Raw genomic sequence first — 17735 nt, 5'->3', positions numbered from 1 at the left:
TCTGATATTCCCGTATGTCACGCGCCTGATCCGATTCTTATTGCGCACCCACAGACGGACGAGGATGGCGGCCGTGTGTTGTCCGTTTCCTGTGCACAGAGCACTCCTGATGGCGGGGTCTCAGCCTCCGCTTATTCTCGGACCCATAGATTTTCCCTGCTGGGTCTGATCCGTGGCCATACAATGCACAGCCATGAGCGGCCCCTGTAGCAGAGGTGGCGGCAGCGGAACGGTTAATGGGGGGGCTGACCTCTTGCCCCCAGCACGGTCCTGCAGGTGTCGGCAGCCGCTGACCCGGCGCTGACCCCGGCCGGCCGCTGCAGGTAGTAACCCGTGCAGTGCCGGCCGGCAGCAGCAGCAGCAGGCGCAGGGAGCTGCGTACCTCTGTCCCCTCCCTGCCATCAGTGGGGCGGAGTTGGGGAATGTTCAGTTTGTTCAGTAGATGGATGATCGCCTCCCCCGCCGCCTGTGCTGCTTGCAGCATGTGTGATTGAAGAGGCTCCGGTGCCGCCCGCCTCTGCCCATCTCACTCACTCCGGGCTGGCAGCTGACAGCAGCCGTGCCCCTCCGCTCGCTAGCGCTCTCTTGTATCACCCCCGGTCGGATGATTACCGAGGAGGCTGCAGATCGCCACCGGCCGCCGACACTTCTGCCTCCCGTACATTTCTCATGGTTTCTCGCCATTGACTTGTGACCTGGATTAAGAAGAAGAAGAAGGAGGAGAGAGAGATGCCCAGGAGGAAGCAGCAGGCACCAAAACGGGCAGCAGGTAAGCACTGGCAGCAATCTGGTCATATGTCACCCCCTCCCCCCTCCTGCAACTTTCTCCTTCCACTTTGTAACTTTGTATGTGCTGGTGCCCACCCTGCCCCGCTCCTGCTGTCAGCTGGGCACTGCCGGGGAGTCCTGCTGTCAACTGGGCACTGCCAGGCTCCCTACATGACAGATGCAGCAGAGCTGGCACAGTCCTCCTCTCATTTCTCCACTATTCCCACATTTCTGCCCCTGTCCTGTGCACAAGTTCTGTGCCAGCCGCACCCACTGGTAGAGCCCAGCTTCTCCAGATGATTGCCATCTTGGATGTGACACATGATTGATCGCCCGTCATGTGGCCGCCTTTGATGTCTTTATTCTTTGATGGCTATCAATAAATCATTCGCCATGGTAACTGGTGGGGGAGCTGGTGACGCAGAAGCCGCCCTCTGGGTCCTGTCGCCCGGACCCCCCTTCCCCATATCCGGGAGGGGATCTGCTTTTTATTTTACAGACTTTGTTAAATTTAATGATTGTAATAATTCGTGGGACTTTTGGGGGATTTTTCTGTTTTTCGGGGTCGGGCATCATCTTGTCCTTACGAGTCTCAGGCCTGGTCAGTTATGGGAATGTGTCCGCCTTGATGGATTTCGGGTTTGTTGAGGGGGTTCAAACCCACGTGGCTTATAAGGGGTTAATCAAAGCAGGGACAATTCTGTGCCCTTCGACCCTGGGGTTCCTCAGAAAGTTTTTGGCTGGCACAAGTTTGTGCCGATTCTCGTGCCCACAGTGCGGTGTATTGATTGTTTCGTGCCCTTCGGTGGAGAATTTGGTCAGGTCTTGGTGGGCAGGGGACGTGGCAGCCTCGTTAATTGCCCAATAAAAGCTGCGTTCCCCGGGTTGTGGGCTCGTTCAGTCGGGGTAATGGTGGCTGGGCAGATGTGGGGGGCTGCAGACTCCTGGTCACCTCAGGGCGGCTTCGTAACTACTAATTTTTCGGGGTATTTTGGCCGACTTGCCCATCTGGTCCGAGCCCTGTGACTTTGATATTGTATATAAATCTCAACAAACAAATAAGAAAGACCATAAATGACCGGCCTCGAACAACTGCTCCGACCCCACGAGGGAATTTACTGGCATTTTTTGGGCAGATCTAATATATTTTTATGAATTTTGCTTTGTGCTCAGGGAAAAAAAGGGGGAACGAAGGTTACTTGGGCGTTCGAGTCATGAAGTCAGTCACTTCTAAAATTCCTGGGACAGAAGGGACGTGTTTGGCTTTTGATTGAGTAATGGAAAGGTTTCCTGTAAGAACTTAGGAGGGGGTGTCGGGACATCGTCCACATTGGGGTCATCCGCACCTCGTATATGACATTTTTTTTATTATTTTCACGGTTCGTATATGTTAGCTTTAATTGGCTAATATGGACGTTCCCTCGTCGTAGTCGCCGCTTCTTCCGAGCCTCGATGATCCCTTGGCGGTGACGTAAGGACGACCTAAAGCCTATAATTTCAGGATTACACAAACGCATGCAAATATATTCACGCGGTGGGCTAGTTTTATTCCGCTGAAGTAAATTGCTGCAAACACCATACAGCTAAAATCGCCGTGCGCACGCTGTGAATATTTTATGAGCGATTTCCAAGAAAACATGGTGGAAAGGTGGGGGGGGGGGGTGGACAACTTTATGTCCGGGGGAGAGTTCTGCATTAACCCCTACTTCTCTCCGAGGGTCCGCCATCCTCCTCTGCGTCCTGTGATGCTCGTTATCCGACATCCGGTGGCTGCACACGGAGAAGATCGGAGTCCATCGATGCTACCTGCAACGTGGTCTTCGTATGACTGTGTGCAGCTTAATTAAGCAGCCGAATGTATGGTTTTGTTTGTGTGGGGATGGGTGGGGGCGATGGACCCCAGTAATTGTCAGAGTGGAGGATTTGTCTTACTGTAAATATTAATTTCCGAGCGTTCTCGTGAATTCATTGAATATTCTCGTTACTGGATAAAAAGCCCCTTTCCCCCATCTTCTATATAATTAATCCCACCTTATATCTTATGTGCGAGCCCCCCCCTCTGGTATTATACGTTATTATCAATATATTCTTATTTTCAGGTATGATTTGCGCTTTTACGCAGTGATTTCGCCCCATGTCTTCTCCATTTCTTTGAATGTTCGGTTGTACTTGGGACAAACACAACTTAGGCCCGAATCAAGTGGACATAAGCCGGCATCATGGCGGCATGGATAGTTTATTGATGGGTCGCCTCATTATCCAGTCCACTAATTTAACCTATGAAGTGGTTTCCTGAGACGGCCATGTTTTACCATAACTGGTTCTAATTGAACCAGTTTGTCTTTTTGGTGACTTGTCCAGACCATAATTGTGCAACATGTCTCCTCTGACTGGAAATCTTGCGGATAAATCACTGGGTGGTACATACAGTGGGGCTGGGGTCAAATCGGGAGCTGATTTTTATTTTTTTCTCTCAGATTTTGTATGTGAGGGACCGTAGGCCCGAGGGTTCACACCTTCCCTCAGCTTTGAACAAATTACCTCCAGATTTTCACGTTGAACTCAACAAAAACTAGATTAAAAAAAAATGTTTTTCACTGAAGTACCCTCCATGTTAAAATAACCCCTATCTTCTTGGAGTATATTGTAGCGGGACGTCTCCTCCACGACGTACTATCTTTGTACAACTTGTCGAATTGTGGCGCAATTTAATAAAAAAAAAATAATATATATCTATAGAATAAAAAATGTTCCCAAATTTTCACACCAACAATGTGAAACTGATAAGTGATGTCGATGATTCAGATAATGTCAATTCTTGTTTGCAGCCATTCGTCTCGGTCTTGTAATTGAGGAGTCTCATTACTGGTGGCATCAATGTGGAGACCTCGTCGGTGGTCACAGGACGTCCGTGCACCCTCATTCTCCTGACACATTAAAATACGGAGAAGCTTGTGTGTCTCTAGATCACTGGTCATCTTGGTTAAATGGAAGCCTCAGTGGTGGGGCAATTCTCCATCCTTTCAATGCCCCTTTGCGTTCAGTGGGGGGCTGTATCAGCACATGATGCTAATCGTAAGTCAAGTGGCTGAATCTTGTCTGTGCGAGGCTGATTGAATGAGACAGCTGAGAAGCAGATTTGTTTTAAGTCATCTATTGATTTTCTTCATCTTTGGTATCGGGAGGCGAGTATTAACCCTCTTACTCAGATTATGAATTGTGCGGCCGAACACTTTACAGAAGGAGAAAGGCCACTTACCATGGATTAGTAAATGATAGATGTCTAACCGTCCTCCTGAGACGCAGCTACGACCGAGCCATTTTAATACAGTCGTGCGCTCTTTCTGCGGGGGGTAGAGGGGGCGAGCCATTACATATGTACCACATTCCAGTACATCGGAAGGGAGAGGGTTAATGCGGAGATGGTAGAAAATCGTTACAGCGCCGGACAGATGAGGGTCCATGGCGTTGTGTATACTGTCAATGTATATTAGTATAGAGAAATATATGTGTACAATTATACTCAATTTTGTGTATGTGTGTGTATGTATATATATATTTAAAGAGAAAAGTGTATGTACTCGTGTGTGTGTGCGCGCGCGTGCGTGTGTATATATATATGTTTATGTAGATATACGTGTGTGTGTGTGTATATGTATATGTATATATATATATATATATATATTATATGTACAATTATACTCAGATGCATTATATATGTGTATGTATATATGAAGAAAAGTGTATACTGTAACATAGATATGCATAACAGTACATACACCCTCTCGTCATATGCTGACGTGTGTGTATTGTGTATGTATGCATGTCTGTGTAAAATATATATATACACACATATATATTATAAAATTTACATACATATGTTAATCTAACAGTACGTACTGCTGGCATATGAAAAAAAGTGTACGTACTGTTATATTAACGTGTATATGTTTATAGATGTATGTCTGTATATATTTTATAAACTCGGAGAAAGAATAAGAGACCTCTACCCTTATAATTATACTCAGATCAATGTCTCATAGTATAGTTATACACACATGCCACATGCCTATATCTTTGCAGAATGCCTTCATTTAGATATATAGGGTAAGGGATAGATAACATATAGATATACCTGCAGATTCTGTATATATCAGTGCCCACCTATATGCATTCAGTATACCCTTAGAGAGATGTGCACACAGGTATACCAGTGTATGAGATATCTACCTTACGCAAAGAGACATACACATATAGGGATACTCGCCAGTTATATATTTTAAGCAGACATACATATGTACACGTATATGTTTATACATATAGTATGAGTGTGTATTGTATGTATGTATGTATGTATGTATGTATGTGTGTGTGTGTACAAACAATAATGTTGCATCGTTAGAAAGTTTTTTATTCACATGAAATAGAAAAATATACACTTATACTGTGTTTTAATACAGTTTTAATATATATATTCTTATATGTGTGTGTGTATGTGTGTGTATGTATATATATATATATATATATATATATAATATATACTTTTTTTTTCTTAAAAATGACAAAATAAAGCAAAAGGTTGTTTTGTTTGATCTTTTTTAATAGTGAATTGAAATCTTCAATAGTGAAATTGTTGCTGAATAGTCACATATTATAATTATAATGATATTTGGAGGTTGTAGAGGATAAAGCCTCCCTTCCTGCCCCCCACATATTAGACGGGGGAGGGTACCTCTCGTACAGTAATAATTATATACACAAGATGTGCTCCACTAACTAGCAGAAATCGCCCCCCCCTCCTTATTAACCCCCCATTAATAGCATCCAGTTGTGGATGTGGGTCCCTGCTCCATCGTACAGGATCATTCGCGGCTCTGGACGGGCGCCCGGCTTTCACACTGGCATCACACAGGAATCGACCACGTCACAACGAGGGGAAGAAAAAAAAAACAAAAAAAAAGGATGTGAGAAGATAAATCCCTGACTTCAAAAATAACTTCATCTGTCGCTGCTAATGGCTTCTCGGTGCTGACTCTCACCGCTCGCTATTAATTTATGCGGAGTTTGTTTGCCGGTAACCTTGGTGTTTAGAATCAGTTTTAAATTTTCCACATGAGAGAATTGATGGGCGAAGAAATTCTGTGTTTAGACGAGAGCAGATTTATGGCAGAAATAGTGTATCAGAAAGTAACAATTTAGAGAGGAGGGGGCGACGCGCTTTATAATCGGCACAGGAAATCACAGGGCCGAGACGAGAGAGGATGGTGCCCCAGCGAGCGGCCGGCGCGTTACATGTACCCTACCGTCCCGGATGTACCGTCACATCACCAACCTGCTCCACTCCTTCCAGTGTAAACCACACACTTTTTATTATTTTTTTTCCATTTTTTTAGGCTTTAAAAAGAATAAAAATGCTTTTAAATATATAAAAAATAGATTTATTTTTTTTAATAAAAATAGATATTTTATTTAGAAATGTTTTATGGTTTTTCTTTTTTTTTCTAATTTATTTTGATTTGTTTTTTTCCCACTTCTTGACTCCTGTGGGGAAAAAAATATGATTTCTCCCCGGCTCCATCACGGGTGACCTAATTATGGGATTCTGCAAACCCTGCGCACCAATTATCAGATAAAACTCCCTGAATTTACGTGAACGGTACATAATACCTAAAAAAGAAGTAGGGTGTAAATTGCCGACTTATAGCAAGAGGGTCTGTAACTCCCGAGGCCAGTCATACAAGATCGTACCTGGTATCTTAGTCAATTTATTTTTTTATCTAGCTTTAAAACACAAAAATGTCCCCAGATATAGATATATATATATATATATATACCGTAATATAATTTTTTTTATTATTTCTTATATATTATATATATTTTTTTTGTATAATCTATATGTATGTGTGTATATATATATATATATATATATATATATATATATATATATATATATATATATATATATATATATATATATATATATATATATATAAATTTTTTTATTATTTCATATATACTATATATACTTTTTTGTATTATTATTATATATATATATATATATATATATATATATATATATAGAATTATACAAAAAAGTATATATAGTATATATGAAATAATAAAAAAATTATATATATATATATATAATATATAATATAATATATATATATATATATATATATATATATATATATATATATATATATATATATATATATATATATATATAATTTTTTTTTTTATTATTTTCTCTATACTATATATATTTTTTTTGTATAACATATATATATATTAGATTGGAAACAAAAACATTTCCAGACACTTGTCTGTCAATAGAGATCGGTAAAAATATACCATGACGAACAAGGACTGTGGTCAATATCATCTGTCATTTTGAATATATTTTTGAAAATATGACCATTTTAAAATGTTTTTTTTTTACCATCATGGACGGAAACCATTGTGATATTATATGCTCTGCTTTCATATCATTTGTGATATTTTATGCTCAGCTTTGGGACCGTCGTCGTATATAGGTCTCGATGAGGAGGAGGCGCTGCTTAGCCTTGGGATTCTGTAAAAACCTTGTTTCTTGCACGTGCTCTCAATATGGCGTCGGATTGTGGACCGATTTCGGGGAAATCGAAGTAAAATCATTTTGACTTGGCATGTAGGTGATCTATTAATCTGCCAGAGAATTGACCTGATCTGTGGGGAAAAATTGGGGTCTTGCAACATTGGGTATGATATCAGCCACACTGTTGTGGTCCATGATGGGGAATGGCAGAGGAAGAAAAACATCCAGAAAAGAAAGATTTTGTTGGGACTGAAGCAATCTTAAAAAATAAACAAAAAAATTGCGTATTAATGATCAAACTTGGTCTCGTCTGAAAATGCACCAAATTTATCAGATTGGCTCATTCTGAATATTTTAAGCATCTTTAGGCACTTTAAAACCATGTATGTTAGTGTGTGCGTGCCATTGTGCTCAATTTGGCACACATATTTTTGCATTTAAGCCACACCCTTTCCCTTTAAGCCACACCTACTTGTCAAATAAGCTGAAACCCAGAAGAAATAGGTCTAAAATTGGAGTAAAATGCTTCACTGTTTGCCTGCAGGCTGAAAACCCATCCCGATCTTTACCGGAGGACACAAGTTCAGGGCTCATTACAGCGTCAGATTTAGAGGGTCACAAAGCGTTTTGGACCTTTACGTGAAAACTATGACTGTTTACTCATTGATTGTAAGCAGAAATGTCAAAAATGATGTTGGATTGAAACATGAATCATGATTTTTTTCAGCATGGAAGGATTTATCTACTTAATCCAATGGATTTTGTTGTTGTCAGATTTGACAATTATTCTGTACATGAAAAATCCCCTCTTGTCCCCCCCACGTTGTGCTCGGGGTACAATTGCTGGCACTAAGTATGGCCGGATTTACTATTGTCACCATGGCTCGTAATCCTGATAATCTCCTTGTGTTAACGAGACTTTACCACCTTGACCTTGTGTCCTCTCAGCCAACATAACGACCTGATGTCTGTAGTCTGAGGGGAAGCAAACCCTGTGCTAATGGAAGAGCTTAGTCCTGATTTTACAGGGGGTCCGGGAGGTAAAGCTGACTGCAGATGACAAGCTAGTGCCCACAAATCACCCCATTTACTGCCACGGTGTTATATTATTATACACTGGAAAAGTGTGGGCCACGTACCAATGCCACTACTTAGCTGGGGACCGGTCAAGACTTTAGGGAAATCGGAAGGCCTCATCACAGAATCTCCATGTAGGACTCTTGTCATTCTGGATTATTTTTCAGTTCAGAGCAGGATTATCAGAATTATGGCAGATTGCCTTTAGCTTTTTTACACTTCATATAATATTATTATTATGTTTGCTGACGCCAGTCAACAATAAGACCTCATTTAGACGTCCGTTTTTCGACAACGAGATTTTCATGGATAGGATGGGTCCGTGAAAAAGTCAGACAGTGCTTGGTCTGCTAGATGGGAGTAGAAACTTTTTTCTCCTCTAATGAATCTGGGACCAAACAATGAAAATCTGATAAATCTGAACAAAATAACTAATAAAACTCCGTAAGTTTTTCTTGTATGTGAAAAAAAAAACAGAAAACGGACGTCTAAATTACATCTTGGGTTGAGTTCACACGTCCATTAATCATCCAATCAGGAAACAAAAATCCCGTATCCGTTTCAGACTGATGAAAAACTGAAATCCTTTATAACTGATCCATTCACACTGACTTTAGTCATTTAAAGGGGATTATCCATTACTTTTACTTTGATGGCCTATGCTAAGGATGTCATCAATGTCCGACACCAGACACCCCTGCCGATCAACTGTCCTCACGTACCGCAGGTGGCCGGAAATGTTCAGTTCAAGAGCTTCCCCGTCTTCTCATAGCGTTTGGGTACTGCACATCCGCCTCTCATTCAGATCAATATGTGGGTGTGCAGTACCCGGCCGTGGCCACTTTCAGAAGACGGGTAGCTCCAGAACTGAGCATTTCTGGCCACCTGCTTCCGCCACCGGCGGTTGTGGGGTGTCGGACATTGATGACCTATCTTAAGTATAGGCCATCAGTGTAAAAGTAGTAGACAACCTCTTTAACAAACGGATCCGGCAGCAATCTGTTATTTTCACCGGACTCTAAAGTTTGTAACCGATCCAGTATTTTTGTTTCTTGAATTTGTTCCTAACGGATGCTGGACGAGTGAACTCAGCCTTCAGGTCACTGGCTTAGGGCCTCCATTGCAGATCATAGCATTGTGTATTCACCTGCAAACTATTGTCCTCAGTAATGTCAGAATGAGATTATTGGAAAGGAGAATGTCTGCAAATCCACAGCAGTACTATATAATAAGCAAATGGGTTTTTCAAATAGCGGTCACAACTTACGGAAAAAAAATTCTCAAGAAGATGAAAGCATGGTGCAGATTTCAGATACAGCATGCTCATAAATTAGTGGATTTCATCCTAATAAATGCTTAGTAAATGGGATAGGATGAAATCTGCAAGTAACTCATGCGGATTCTTTCTGAGGAATCATTGCAAATTACTGATCAACTCCGTGGGGGAAATTTTCCGCAGTGTGTGAATATAGCCTAAGTGATACATAAAGTGGATATTACTAATAAATACAGACAGTATAGTTATAGTAATACATGTAGTTAGTATTGGTGATGCTATAATTTTTGGATAGTGATCTTGTCCTTTAATGACATCATAGTTAATGATGATGACTCGAGATCTTTATGGACAAGGCTGAATCCATAATCTGGAATGGTGGAACCGGTGGGATTGGTGATCATCGTCGTGGGACCAGGGAAATGTACTCTTGTGTATGGGCTGCACATTTGCTCAGTGGTTAGCACTGTTGCTTTGTAGTTCTGGGGTCCTGGGTTCAAATTTCACCAATGACAAGGTGAATTTGTTTGTGAGGTTTGAATGTTCCCCCCGTGTCTTACGTGGGTTTCCTCTGGTTTCTCCCCACACTCCAAAGACATACTGATTGGGTCTTTCAATATAAAGTCCCTATGAGGATAGAGCTGATATTGTCCAGAATATCATAGCTCTATATAAGCAAGCATGATAAATATAGATTAGATTCTTTATGGTGCGTCATACAGCTCGCTAAAAAATTAAATAGGAAACAGAAAAGAAGCTAGAATGGTGAATGAGTAGTGGTTCCAACCGACCAGGAGCTTACATAAGGAATATAGGAGAGATACAAGAGTTGGAGGATGAGTAAGGTCCCGACTATAGGAGCTGACATAAGGAATATGGCAGAGATACAAGAGGATAACGATGAGTAAGGTCCAGACCATAGGAGCTTACATTAGGAATATGGGAGAGATACAAGAGGACGACGATGAGTAAGGGTCCTGACCATAGGAGCTTATGAGTCGACCATCAGGGTTTTCGGTAGGGGTAATCTGGCGCCGGGACTATGGCTACTTTACTCTCGATGGCATTAACACCGGTGGTCGGTCCCGGCTTTGTGCCCTGGGCGCTCACTCTGCGGCTGGGGAATGGGGTACAGGGATGATTTTAGGGATATACGTGACGCCACCTGTGGTGTCTGGTAAGCGGGATATACCAGTGCTGCCTGCGGCCGGTCTCTGAGGTGATGGTGACGGCAGCTTAAGATCTCTCAGCTCCCCACAGGTGGAGCTATTTTACCTCAGGGTGGCGGGTCGCTGACCAGGGGGCAAGCGACCGAGCGGTGATGGCTGCCTTCTTCTCTGACGTTGCAGAGTCCTCTCGAACAGCGGAGAGATGACACACCGAGTCCACATCAGCTCAAACAAGTCCTTTTTACTAGCATCTGGTTTGTTTTGCACAATACACAGCAGAAACAGTTCGTTTACCAGAAGGCCAATGGTCACAAGTTTCGGAGGAGATTTGATGACAGTCTCTCTCTGAGGTAACCTTTCTTTGTCTCTTTCTCGGTCTCTGCTCTGAGGGCTCTGTGACTCCCTCTTTAACCCACTCGTCAGTCTCGTCACTGGTTTTCCCAGGGGTCTGATGCTGCACAATTTCTTTATCTATCTCGCAACAGCGTCGTGAACTCGGCTTGGGGTTAGTGGTTAGACTCTTGATGGGTACCGGGACTCCTCTTATTTAGGTTCCCAGGTTAACGGTCAATGGTTTTGGGGATAAACCTGACAAACCTCCTCGGTCCCGTTATACCGGTGTCGACCTGAACTCTTCAGCCGGCTCTCGCCAGACCTAAAGCGTCCCCTTTCCGTCTGGGTTACCCCTTTTCCAGTGTCTTTCTTTTCTTTTGGCGTACCCTTGCTCAGGACGTTGGGCTTATGTTATTTCTAGCCCTTCTTTCAGTCATCAATTTACTCTCATCTCTTCTTGTCACTCCTTACTGACTGACTGTTAACTGACTAACTGTCACCCAGTCGTCCTGGCAACCACGTCGCGTCTCACGCTCAGCTAGGCTCCACCCCCCTATGGACCTACTATATAAACAGTCCCAGGAATATGAAGGTAGGGGCTGCTGAGTCAATGTTACTCAATCTAATATAAGACTCTGCATATTTTTTCTCTCTTTCACCTGTGACCAAAGAGCACTGCACCTTGATGTTAAGGTGCTGCATTCCCCTGTAGCGCCTAACCACAGGGGCGCCACACTTACATAAGGAATATGGGAGAGATGCAACAGGAGGATGAGTAAGGTCCAAACGTCCAAACCATAGGAGCTTACATAAGGAATAAGGGAGAGAAACATGAGAAGGATGAATAAGGGTCCCGACCACAGGAGCTTACATAAGGAATATGTGAGAGATACAAGATAAGGAGGATGAGTAAGGTCCCCGACCATAGGAACTTACAAAAGGAATATGGGAGAGATACAAGAGGATAACGATGAGTAAGGTCCCGACCATAGGAGCTTACAAAAGGAATATGGGAGAGATACAAGAGGATAACGATGAGTAAGGTCCCGACCATAGGAGCTTACAAAAGGAATATGGGAGAGATACAAGAGGATAACGATGAGTAAGGGTCCCGACCATAGGAGCTTACATAAGGAATAAGGGAGAGAAATAAGAGGAGAACGCTGAGTAAGGGTCCCGACCATAGGAGCTCACCTAAGGAATATGGGAGAGATGCAACAGGAGGATGAGTAAGGGTATCGACCAGGAGCTTACATTTGGAATAAGGGAGAGATACAAGAGAAGGAGAGGATGAGTAAGGTCCAGACCATAGGAGCTTGCATAAGGAATAAGGAAGATAAATATGAGGAGGATGAGTAAGGGTCTTATCCATATGAGCTTACATAAGGAATATAGGAGAGATACAAGAAAAGGAGGATGAGTAAGGTCCCGACCATAGGAACTTGCATAAGGAATATGGGAGAGATGCAACAGCAGGATGAGTAAGGGTCCCGACCATAGGAGCTTAGATAAGGAATATGGGAGAGATACAAGAGAAGGAGGATGAGTAGGGGTCCTGACCACAGGATCTGACAATCTATAAGGAACAAGGGTGAAATCCGAGAGGTGGAGGATGAGAAAATGCCAAATTTTCTAAGGGCTAAGGATGATTGTGGCAAAGGCTATGCTTTTAAGCTGAGGATTTAGCTATTTGATTATGGCAGTGAACAGTAGATGCGTCTGTTGGAGGATTGTACTGACGCCTGATATCCGCATGTATGCCATTAGGATGCTCTTCATTGTAACGTCCCTTGACCAGTCACCATTATTAGCAGGCTCTGGACTAATCAGTGCTGAAAGGTGTGGGATCAATCTGAGACAATGTCAATCCTACAGCTTATGTAGAAGATTAAATTAAATGTTATGTGTACTTCACCTCCCAATTATCAAACAACGAAGCTTTGAACGACTGCTATAAATGGCCCAGTAATCTGACTTTATTCCGCTAATGTTGAGCATATATGTAATGTCTGTAATAAGCCGATGTCTCCTAAACCCTTGTCATATTGTCCGGTACATTTCAGTTTCTATTGCAAGTATTCAAAACTGCTGTAACCAAGACCTCAAGGAGTTGACCAAGAAAAAGAGAAACCCTATTTGTAAAGTGGTACTCTTGTATTTAGGCTTTGTGGATTTGGCAGTCCCATTGACTTTCTCTTGCTTTTTGAGAAAATGATTGTAAATTGATAGTTGTAATCTTGAAGGACAAATGTCATATAGACCGTGGTTACACCCAAGAAGGGCATCCAAAGTGGGCCATTCGCTAGAGATGATTTGAGAAAAGTCTTCTTCATACTTGGGAGATGGGCATCCGTGGGACATTTAGTTCTTCAGAGTATCACAATCTGGTTATGCTTAATATAGAAAATTATGCCCGTAGATTATGCCCGTAGACCATTGCATGAGTCAGCCGTCAGTAAAAAGATGTTTAGAAAACAAGTTCCAAGTGGTATGGTTGGGTCACTTGTCATCCCTGTGTCATGTGTGGTATCAAGGTGGAGATGTAATGGGGTGAGATGGGCACTAATTCGAAATAATAAAAGGGCAAATAAATAATTAGTTTAGTGGAGTCAGTCAGATTACACAACACAGAACGCTGCTTGTCCCCTTGTCAGACCAGAATCCTGCCCTTAGTAGCCATTATCTTTGAAGGTGGCCCTGGTGTGGTGCCCATCGCTGTACCCTGATAAAATAATTGTATGTCTTATAATCACACGAAACTGCTCTTCTTTCCTTACACAAACATACACTTATCATCAATTAAAGGATTTCACAACCAAAGCTCATAAAATGACGAAACAGGTCGTAAAATGTGTCATGATGCATAAGGGCACGGTGCCGATCAGCTCCGGTTCCAGTGCTGCTTTTATAAACCATGTGTCTACAGTATTTACAAGATGTGGGATCACAGAAGGGAGAATATTTATTAGTATTTGTCATTATCAATTACTGTATTATACAGGTTACTGAATTTGGGATTTGACCCCCAATTATATTTAGTGGACGCCAACAAGGAGCGGATGGGCAATAACATCTTCATCCCTGTTCATATTTGGCAGATTTTAGGCAGGTGGGATACACTTCATCAATGAGGGCGGACATTATTGATTTGCTTGGAGCAATTATCTGCATAATTGCACACTGTGGGTGGATTTTATTTTTGTGGACGTTTGTTCAAAAGAAGACAGAGTGACAATGAGTCAGCTCTAGTTAGATCAGGTGAAGGCACTAGCCTTTCTTCAGCTCTTCATGTGTATGTGTCTCAACTATCCTGGGCTGTTGGGTAATTCTGGGTCATAGTATTTGGTGGCCATATTGGTTGAGATCTAGCTCCTTAGGCCGGGTCCACCTCCGTTAGGAAATACTGTCACATAGCAGAATTGTGAAAATCCATTCCAAAGATATGATTGGGGTTAGAAATTTCTGCAACAAGTCAGCCACATGTGAATAGGCCCTGACGTCTAGGTGAATGTAGTTGTATGGTGCCTGGTCTTTTTTTTTCTACTTGTGCTTTTTTATTGTGGCACTTATGTTAATGATTAGTTTCGTAGTCTGAGTAAAATGCTGAAAAATTTGACCCTTTAAGAGATTCTCCAGACTAAAAAGCAAAGTCTTCAGTCACTCTGTGACTGTAGACAGGGAAATCTTGGCAGTGAGCAATGTGCACACTGTCAGGATTCACCTGTATTCGCCGTGTGAATGGACCACATGTATGCGATTTGCAATTTGTGCCATCCGACTTCTAAAGTCTCTGGTATTGAAAGAAAACTGCATGCAGTGATGTTACTAGTCACACGGCGGCATATTGTGATTGTGCACATTGCACACTGTCATGATCTGGAATTCACATAGAGTGACTGACTGCAGACTTTGCTTCTAAAAAGAGTTTTTCCAGGACTTGGGTATTGATGGCCTATTTTTGTAAAAGGTAGTCCATACCTCTAACCCCCCCCCACACTGTTTAGCTGTTTGCGGCCCCCATAGCAAAGCTCAGTGCACTATGTTGTACATGTTCTTGGGTACCAGCTCAAGTCCCATTCACTTTAATAGGATCTGAGTTGGCGTGGTGCTGGGTGTCGGAGAACCACTGATTTGAAATTGATGACCTTTCCGAAGAAGTTGATACCAATAAATACATTTTGGACAACCTCTTTAAAGGGTTAAGAAATTTTGATGGATGTGAATAGTAACAAAAAGCTGATTCTGTCCTTGTTTAGCAAAGGGGGCCGCCATGGCCTTTTCTGAGGGGTCGAAAGTTGGTGTTGCCTGGTCTCCATTGGAAGCAGAGCCGCATATAGCCGACCACTGATAGAGGTTTCCCCGTTGTGCTTTTCGGGATCTTAGTACAGAGGGGTAAAACCTGTGAGGCAGGCAGTGAAGGGGTTAAGGGCTCGACAGGAAATGTGAAATGTCACTTAATTACCTTCGCTCTCTGTACAATGGTAATTTGTGTGCAGCTAAATTTAATAGTTTGCAGGGAAAAAAAAAATCTGTTTCTATTTTTCTAAATAGAAGTAGTTTTAATGAAAAAGAATGGCGTATTATATTTTTTCCTGAGTGCTTGTTACCTACTGGCAAATATTTTTACTGTGCTCCAGAGACAGAGAAAATTACAAGGAGTATTTTGGCTGAGAATCCCCCTCTCCCTGAAGGCCTATTTAACGGGAAAGTGTATTTTGTCAAAATTTGGCTGCCGAAAGGGGGAAAAAATAAAAGACAAAAAAACAGCCAAGACATATATAGAATGAAATCAGCGCTGTGAAGTCACTACCATAGGGTGCGGTCCCCCGAAATAGCCTACACAAAGTAGTGTGGATGGGAGAATAGTGTGCGGGATGCGATATATTATAGTATGTGTGTGTGTGTGTGTGTGTGTGTGTGTGTGTGTCTGTGTTTTATATGAATCCATATGTTCTTTCAACATTTGCACATACATACATAGCACAATTGTACATGTGTGATATAATATATATATATATATACATATATATATATATATATATATATATATATATATATATATATACACTGTATCTATCTCTGTGCGTTCCCTCAACATTCACAGACACGTAGTACAATTTATGCATGTAATATACAGTGTGTATATGTCATTTGTGTATATATGTGTGTTGTGGTTGTGTGTGTATATATATAATATCCATGCGTTTCTCGATCATTTACTTACACACACACACGCGTAGTATACTACGTGTGTGCGTGTGTGTATATATGTATATATATATATGTATGTGTATATATATATATATATGTGTGTGTGTGTGTGTATATATATATGTGTGTGTGTGTGTGTGTGTATATGTGTGTGTATATGTGTGTATGTATATATATATATATATATATATATATATATATATCTCTCATGTGTTTCTCGAACATTTACTTACACACACACAGTATACTACGTGTGTGTGTGCAAATGTTGAAGAAACACACATGGAGGCACATATATACACATATATATAATATATACATATACTCAAACGTTATATATATTACACACAGAATTGTACTGCATGTGTGTAAGGGGCACTTTGCACACTGCGACATCGCAGGTGCGATGTCGGTGGGGTCAAATTGAAAGTGACGCACATCCGGCATCGCATGCGACATCGCAGTGTGTAAAGCCTGGATGATACGATTAACGAGCGCAAAAGCGTCGTAATCGTATCATCGGTACAGCGTCGGTGTAATCCATAATTACGCTGACGCAATGGTCCGATGTTGTTCCTCGCTCCTGCGGCAGCACACATCGCTGTGTGTGAAGTCGCAGGAGCGAGGAACATCTCCTACCGGCCTCACTGCGGCTTCCGTAGGATATGCGGAAGGAAGGAGGTGGGCAGGATGTTTACATCCTGCTCATCTCCGCCCCTCCGCTCCGATTGGCCGCCTGCCGTGTGACGTCGCAGTGACGCCGCACGACCCGCCCCCTTAACAAGGAGGCGGGTCGCCGGCCACAGGGACGTCGCACGGCAGGTGAGTGTGTGTGTGAAGCTGGCGTAGCGATAACTTTCGCTACGCCAGCTATCACCACATATCGCTGCTGCGACGGGGGCGGGGACTATCGCACTCGGCATCGCAGCATCGGCCTGCGATGTCGTAGTGTGCAAAGCCCGCCTAAGGCTGCTTTCACAGATCCAATTTTTGCTGTGCGGCACAATACGGCGCTCTGCAGAAAAAACGCAACCTTTTTTTTTTTTTGCTGCCGGTTGCGTTTTTCCCCGCATAGACTTGCATTAGCGCCGTATTGTGCCGCATGGCCTTGTGTTTCGTCCGTTTTTTTGCCGGATGCGGCATATTTAGCCCATGCGGCGGCTGGATGGAACGTTGCCTGGCACGTTTGGTGTGGCGAAAAAAACGCATCGTGACGGATCTGGCGCGATTCACAATGCAAGCCTATGGACTCCGGGTGCGGCGTCCTGCGGCAAAAACCGCATCTGGTGCGGTTTTTTGCATTGCGCATGCTCAGTATCAAGCC

The 17735-nt window shown here is 42.6% G+C and overlaps 1 protein-coding gene across 2 annotated transcripts in view; it reads left to right on the top strand.

Annotated features, from left to right (window-relative positions):
- The first annotated feature begins 427 nt into the window (after window positions 1-427).
- Window positions 428-17735, top strand: part of TSHZ2 (teashirt zinc finger homeobox 2) — a 197104-nt gene continuing 179796 nt past the window's right edge. Inside the window, exons 1-2 of one of the 2 annotated variants that reach the window (XM_075350590.1) lie at window positions 428-769; window positions 3597-3843. In XM_075350590.1, the coding sequence (XP_075206705.1) occupies window positions 3756-3843 (88 nt within the window). In that variant the 5' untranslated portion in view covers window positions 428-769; window positions 3597-3755. The remainder of the gene's footprint in view (window positions 770-3596; window positions 3844-17735) is intronic. The other variant, XM_075350591.1, reaches the window with a different exon arrangement.

The sequence above is a fragment of the Anomaloglossus baeobatrachus genome, chromosome 5, assembly GCF_048569485.1.
Source record: "Anomaloglossus baeobatrachus isolate aAnoBae1 chromosome 5, aAnoBae1.hap1, whole genome shotgun sequence".
Taxonomy (NCBI): Eukaryota; Metazoa; Chordata; class Amphibia; order Anura; family Aromobatidae; genus Anomaloglossus; species Anomaloglossus baeobatrachus.
The sequence above is the reverse complement of the archived record's forward strand: the minus strand, read 5'-3'. Positions and strand labels throughout refer to the sequence as shown.